A 7877-nucleotide genomic window follows, 5' to 3' on the forward strand; every position below is an offset into this window, starting at 1 on the left:
TGTTTTCTTAATCTAAATTATTTTGCTTGGCCCCAATATTACAACTGATTCTCTGCTGATCTTTACCTTTTTCCTTCTTTTAGCATGTGTTATCTCAGACCTATATTAGTCCTGAAACCACAAAACACTGAAATGTTTTATCAGAGCTATCAGAAAAGAACCCTTACTCTTTAAGAACTTCCAAACCTAAAGAATCACTAATGTCAGTCATTCATCCTCGGATGTTCCTGGTGCTAGAAATGACAGATCTCATGCTTCACAAAATCAAAACGACAACTTCTTGGAATCCAGGCAGGAGAGGAAATGGGGAAACAGTTGTACTGAAAGTTCTTTTCTAGTATGTTCTCTTTGGAATTGCTTAGGAATGACTCCTTCCGTGTGTCAGAAATCTGGAGGAGCAGCTGCAATTAGGGGAGATGTCACTTTCAGAGGAGGGGGGCCACGGAGAAAAGGGGGAGGAAGTGGGGGAGGAATGGAGATGAAGGGAGGGCACATCCTGAAGAGATAAACCCTGTATGCTCTCATGACATCATCCTCCTGCATGCATGTATATATATAGGGGATGGTCCAAGCAACTCTCATACTTCAGCCACTTTCAGAATCAGCTGAAGGCAAGAGGAAGCACCACAGAGAGTCCCCCTTCAGCCCGTCTGACGTTGATGAACGTGGCTGCCTAGGAATCTCGAGGAGATGGTGGCAGGAATGAAAATCCAGCTGGTCTGCATGATCCTCCTGGCTTCCACCTCCTGGAGCCTGTGCTCAGGTAAGCTCCGCCGCATCTCCTAACTCCCTGAAGTGATTTCTTTTTCCTTTTTTTGTAGTGTGTTGCCACTTACGTTAATGTATCCAGGGAGGGGAGTTTCTCCCTTATTCTGGAATTGCTTTTTAGTGATAGAAGCTGCATATTTTCTTTCTCTGTCTTCATGATTATAAGAACGAAAAGATTGCTTCTTTTAAATCTGCAAGGCAATGAGAGGGATTTTAATGAAACACTTCAGGTCCTTCTTTGGAATATAATTACTAGAGAAAATAAAAAAAACCCCTAAAACTTAAACTAGGCTGGTCACTATCTAATGAGAAGTACAGAAGCAGTGCCTGTCAGAGTGTGAAGCCTTCTTGAAAGCCCATGCCATTCGACTGCTTTGTCTCATTCTCATCATTCTCTTAGAAGGCAGGGGCTCCTCCCTCCCCCAAATGATGTGTCTTAAATGTGTGAATGCTAAGAGACAATGTGGAAATTGATGATTAATAAATAAATAAATGAAGCATTATTTGTAAACAATTATTTCTAGAAAAATACAAAAATATTCCAAATCCTTTTTGAGAATATACTTCACATAGTATTTTATGTGACAAATAATAGTCATCCTTTTAATTAATTCATTTTTTGCATGTCATTTAAGTTGGAAAATTGGCATTCTTATATTAATTAAAAGTATTTACCTAGAGTGTTTTGCATGTGATAATTAAGGAGAAGCCATATATTTCTAAGTAATTATCAATAATTCATCTTAAAAATGAGATTTAAATTTAGAAAAATATCAAAACTATAGTGACTACAATATACTTCAATTAGTTTTTAAATAATTAAATGATCACATCAAAATGAAAAAGAAAACAGAGACTGAATGCTGGAAAAATAGTTTAACCTGTCTTATACTTTTTATCTGATAGATATGACATTGAAATGTTTAATTTAAACTTCTATGATTTTATTTAAATTATGAAATTTAATCTAGCAGAAGATACAAATTATCAAAAATTGTAATTCTTTTGATTTTTAAAATACCTTGAACTCCTGAGTTTGTAAATTTTTTAATGAGATAAATACCACATTTTCTAAAGTTATGCTTTTATCTAATAATTGCAAGAGCTTAAAGGTATACTTAGAGCATGTGAGTAAAACTTGATTATTGATTAAATAATTCATTTATACAAATTTGAAAGTTCTTACTGTGATAAGCCAAAATTTATGGGGATTTCAGGATAAATTTTTCATGAATGCCTAAAGAGATTTTTATTTCTTTTGAAAAACAGATTGTGCCCCTAAAAATAATAGGAGAAAATGATCTCTGGTATAATTTAGTTCCCAGATACAATTTAACAAGTGGTTTCTCCAAGTGCCACACTTCTTAATAAGAGTGTATAGTGCAAAGAAGATAGAGTCTTTTTAAATTCTGCTTTGCTTTATGAGATACATGTCAGTGTGTTTGAATTAAGTCATCTTATTATAGTGTTCTTTAATTTTTTTTATTACCTTTCAGTATTTGCGTGCGTGTGTGTGTAGAATATTCATTAGTGGAAATTGGAAATGACAGTTTTTTAAAAAAATCAGAAATCCATTTTTAATGCTATCTTACATGTATTAATAGACAAAAGTGTTATTTAAGCAATTTTCCTTAATGGAGTGTTATAAAATTGCTAAGTATACATACTTGGATTTTCTTTTAAGTAGAGAAACACAAATAATAGTCATTCTTTCATGTTTCACAGTATGTTTTGTAAAATAGCATCTCAAGTAAATCTGAATGTCCTATTTATTCTAAAATTATTAGTAAGCAATTCTCTTTGTTTTGTCTTTAAAAAGTCTGCACACACCTTTTCATGATGCTGCTTTTAAAAATATCAGTGTGCATACATTCTCTCATTCTCTCTCTCTCTCTCTCTCTCTCTCTCTCTCTCTCTCTCTCTCTATATATATATATATATATATATATATATATATATATATATATATATATATGTAAACTATTGCTGGCGAACGTGAACGTTAACCAGTATATATGATGACGTTTCTAGTATATGATATAATCATTTCTTTTAATTTTGAGATTTAGAGATTAAATAACTCCAAATCATCAATAGCCCTTTTGCCATATAGTCATGTGCTTATTTTCTTAGAAGTGCTTCTATTACTCTGGCTGCCTCTTAGTCTAAAATAAAACTACAAAATATTTTTCTGACTACTATTTTAAGTAGAATGAATATATAGGAAAGAGCATGCATCTAAGAGTAATTTTTAAGAGATAAATCTAAAATCTGCAATATAATTATATGATATGTGATTATATAGTAAACATGTGGTTTTGATTTCACTCAGATTCAGAAGAGGAAATGAAAGCATTCGAAGCAGATTTATTGACCAATGTGCACACATCAAAGGTAAGTTTTTCTTTTTTTAAGCCATGGATTGGAAAACATAGGAACTCTCATTATAAACATGGTGTCCTTTTCCTATAGTAATAACTTCCCATAAAGGCTGAAATGTTCATTGGGAGGCATTTCCTTTTTCGGGGAACTTTTCCTTGAGTTCAAAGGAGTTAAGGGTGTTGATGTGACAGGGAAAGAAATTATAGTGGCAATCAATCAGTATATTGTAACTTTAATTAAATAGTCACGTATTATTTATGTGGATGTGTACATGTATTTAAAGGAATCTTATTTCCATTCCTACCAAATTGTGTGTGATGAAAGGTATATTGGCCTCAAGTTAAATATATAAATGAGAACTCAGTGACATTTTGCCTTTTTTATTATATTGGGGAAAGTAAAATGGAGTTCCTAAATTAAAAATGAAAGTTCATGACAATTCATGAAAGACATGTGGTAGAGTGTAAAGAGCAACAGAGTGGCAAACAGAAGCCTTGAGATTTAATCCTGCAGCTGTGACTTAGGAACTATTTGCTCTTAAGGAAGTGGGGGTTACCATTGCTTGCCTTCATTCATCTTTGATTTTGAAATGCTGTGGTTGGAGTTACGACCTCCTAGACATTAACATTAAATTTGTGCCTGGATTTAAGTTCTTCCTATAACAGAAGTGTTACCTGTACCTGCTCATTGTTTTTACTGAATTAAGTAAAACTTTGTATACTGGGCCCTATTATTCCTCTCCTGGGGTCTTGAAAACAAGGTTCCTATTGGTAACCTGTACCCAGGAATAAAACTCAATTAGAATAGACCTGCTTATGTGCTACCACACTGTGTTGGTATACCCAGTGTGCATCTGAACGTAGAGTTAGAGAACAGGGTTCCCATCCAACAGATGTTTTCAAAGAAAATCAAATGCTGAGGTGAGGCATCACCTGGTGCAAGCCCTGTCATAGCCCTGGGATGTTTGATAAGAAAGTTCCTGTCTAATTTCTGAAGCAATGCTCCAATTCAGGTCTTGCCATCTCAAGTTTCTCTTCTCTAATAGGATGAGCATATTTTAGCGACAACGATCCTTACTGTATACATAGAATTATGTTTGCTGGTTTGGTATACTTTTATTAAGAAAGGTCCCCATATGTACACCATTGAGTGTACTTGTGCTTCTTAAAGTCTGATCTAATGGTAGCCAAGCTGAACATTATTCCACATATTTCTTTCATGTGTGATTCTGTGACTTGTCTGCTCACATTACTTATTCAACATTAAAATTTACTTTTTTAAATTGGGATATTCAGCATTTTCTTTTTGAAGAGCTCTACCTTTGTTAAGAATATTAACACATTGTGCCAGCTTTTACATGATAGCTTGTTTTTGATTTTAGTTCAGGATGTTGATTTTCCAGAGAGATAATTTACACATTTATGTATTTAAATTATCTTCTTGTTTATGGATTCTGGTTTGGATATTTGTTTAATGATACCTTTCCAAGCTTATAAAATGCATTGTATATGTTTAAACAGTATTTTATTTATATCTGATCCATCTGGATATTTAGACTATAATATGTCAAGAAAAAATATTATTAGCTCCAAATCGAATTTTCTCACAGCCAAACTGTCCCAAGGATTTCAAATAAAAACTGTGCTCTATGCTACACCGTCATATGTACTTGGATCTATTATTGAACATTATATTCTCTTCTGTTGAGTTTTATGTTTATTCATGCTCTATTAACTCACTCCTTTAATTCCTGAAGTTTTAAAATACATTTTAATATCTGATAAAGTAAGTTCCTCCTTATTACCATTATATTTTTCTAAATCTTTGTGGTTATACACACACATTCATACTTCCCAATTAACTTTATAATTATTTTGACAAAAAGCCTCTTCTAACTTCTAGCCTCCCCATATTTTCCAAATTGGAACTTTGATTTTCAGTTGGATTATATTTGGAGGATAATTCAGAGAGAATTGACACCTGAAATTATTGTTATTGAGTCTTTCCATCACAGCTTAGTAGTCATTCCATTTTTTATGTCGTTTAGAAAAAAAAAAGTGCTTTCTTTCATCTATGCTGTTTGAAATGTTTCTTAATTTTTACTAATTATGTCACATTTAGGTTCTCCTTTGTCCTTATGTTTTCTCATTGATTGTAGTTGGCACATGGGAGAGTGGTTGATTATGGTAATAACGGTAAAAGGCAAGATCTTGAGAATATTATAATTTTCAAATAAATTGGTGAGCTGTGATGCTGCCTATGGCATCTCAATGTGTGAAATACATTAGTGGTCTCTCACTACTCTGATTGTCCAAATCTGTTAGTAACACCTTAGTTCCTGCTCCATTAGACTCTAAACTGGAGTGTAATTAAGAAGGAACGGTATATTTAATATCTTCACCTGTGCTGTGATATACATCTATATTTATATATTTCTACTTACTGTCATTTCTTTTTTTCTTTCTTGCTTTGTTCATGTATGTGTGCATTACTTATTGCAATTTTTTAAAATAGAGAATATGAGACTAGAGAATATTGGCCTTATTCCACGTTGTGACATGAAGTGACAAAATTAAGGACAGTGTATTTATTAGACTAAAGTAACAATTAACTCTAAGCTATAGCAACTTAGTACAATATAAATTTGTTTCTTATTGATATAAGTTTTAAATGCAATATCTATTTTTTAAATTTCAGGTCAGTAAGGCAAGTGTTCCCTCTTGGAAAATGACTCTGCTGAGTCTTTGCAGCCTTATAAACAACCTGGATGGACAAGCTGAGGAAACTGGAGAGTTTCATGAAGAGGAGCTTGTTACAAGAAGGAAATTCCCCATTACCATGGATGACTTTAGCTTGGAAGCAATGCTGACAATATACCAGATCCGAAATATCTGTCACAGCAGGGCCTTTCAACACTGGGAGGTAAAACAAAAGCAAAATATACTAGTATACGTATATAATGAAGTTATCTCTCATTTGCAGCAATTTTTAAAATTCTGATCATTATCATAACAGGAAGACATTAATATAAAAAACGAATAAATCAACCTTGCTGGTTTGGCTCAATAGATAGAGCATCGGCCTGCAGAATGAAGCATCCCAAGTTCGATTCCAGTCAAGGGCACGTGCCCGGGTTGTGGGCTCCATCCCCAGTAGGGGGCGTGCAGGAGGCAGCCAATCAATGATTCTCATCATTGATGTTTCTAACTCTCTCTCTCCCTCTCCCTTCTTCTCTGAAATCAATAAAAATATCTTTAAATAAAGAATAAATCATGTGTTGAAATTAACATTCTCTCAGATCTTCAAAGTGTCCTTCAAATATTTGGAGTTGAAAAAAATATTTTTTCCTTCAATCTTAAAAGGGGGTATATATTAAGGCAGATTTAATCCAAACACTTAAATGGATGGTAGGTTTAGGCAAGTTTTGATAGTGGTTGTGGTAGCAGTGCCTAACTAATTTAGGCAATTCAAAATGTTTTCTTAGAAGCTCTAAGTTATGTATGTTTATCTATAAACAAACACAAAACACAAAAAGTGCTATTAGCATTTGAATAGATTAAGGAAATAAAACCAGAATGATAAGGATAGATATGTTCCTATTTAATTGAATATGTGGATTTCAGGCATTCTCAGCAGTTACACCATTATTAAGCATCACAATCTAAAGAGATCATTACCATTTAAACAGAACTTCCACATATGTTAACTTCTATGACTAAGTATATTAGTTTGTATTCTCTCTATGATTGAGAAATGAATCTTTGGAATGGTTTTCTAGTCAAGCCAGTACATAACTTAATTGAACATAAAATCATGTTGATCTTTCAAGCCAAACTTATTTTACTAGGTTGAAAAGTATTTGTTGTGATTTATGATATATTTCAATAGCATCTTAATCTAAATTGAAGCCTGAAAAATACTCAAAGTTCTATTAGATGTGCTTCCTCAACTGGAGGTATTAGTGTGTGATCTTGACATATTAAAAAGGTCAGTTTGATGAAGTAGGAAGAACACTGAAAAGTCGAGTTCTCATTCATTCTCAGCCACCTGATAGCCATCTCTTCTTGGACAAAACACATTGTTTTGAACCTCATTCACGTATGTCTTACTGTCTGAATTGTAAATTAGAGAAGTAGAAAAACACTCTGAAATGGAAGACTTCATGCATGTAAGTTTCATTCATATCCTGTCTGTCTTGCAGGCAATTCAGGAAGATGTTCTTGATAACGGAAATGACAAAAATGAAAAGGAAGAAGTTATAAAGAGAAAAATTCCTTACATTCTGAAACGGCAACTATATAAGAATAAACCCAGAAGACCCTACATACTCAAAAGAGATTCTTACTACTACTGAGAAGTTAAATATTTTACTTCCATGTGAACATGACTCATCATTCTTTAATTAAATATCAAATTACATCTGTGTGAAAATGTCTCTTCTACAATTGTGGTTTATTTGATGTGATTTTTCTGATTAATAGAAATTGGACTAAATGTTTTCAAATAAATCTAGATCTTGAGCATGATATGTTGTGTATAGCTGAAATAGATATTAATTAAGTCATATATAGAATATTTTCTAATCTGGCAAAGCACTTAATGGGTTACTTAAGCAGTCAAAATGTTTGACATTTTAAACCAAATTGTGAGAGATTATAACAGTGCCCTACAGCAAAGTCTAGCCTAAATATCATTAACTCCCCAAAAGTAACAGTATTGCTTTTGTT

The 7877-nt window shown here is 33.0% G+C and overlaps 1 protein-coding gene across 1 annotated transcript; it reads left to right on the plus strand.

Annotated features, from left to right (window-relative positions):
• Positions 1-569: 569 nt before the first annotated feature.
• NTS (neurotensin) lies at positions 570-7676 on the plus strand. The gene is made up of 4 exons (XM_059683731.1): positions 570-763; positions 3101-3162; positions 5848-6072; positions 7352-7676. Exons 1-4 carry the CDS (start codon positions 691-693, stop codon positions 7502-7504), a joined length of 513 nt encoding a protein of 170 aa, XP_059539714.1. The 5' UTR covers positions 570-690; the 3' UTR covers positions 7505-7676.
• Positions 7677-7877: the final 201 nt, after the last annotated feature.

Source organism: Myotis daubentonii, chromosome 2 (assembly GCF_963259705.1).
Source record: "Myotis daubentonii chromosome 2, mMyoDau2.1, whole genome shotgun sequence".
Classification (NCBI taxonomy): Eukaryota; Metazoa; Chordata; class Mammalia; order Chiroptera; family Vespertilionidae; genus Myotis; species Myotis daubentonii.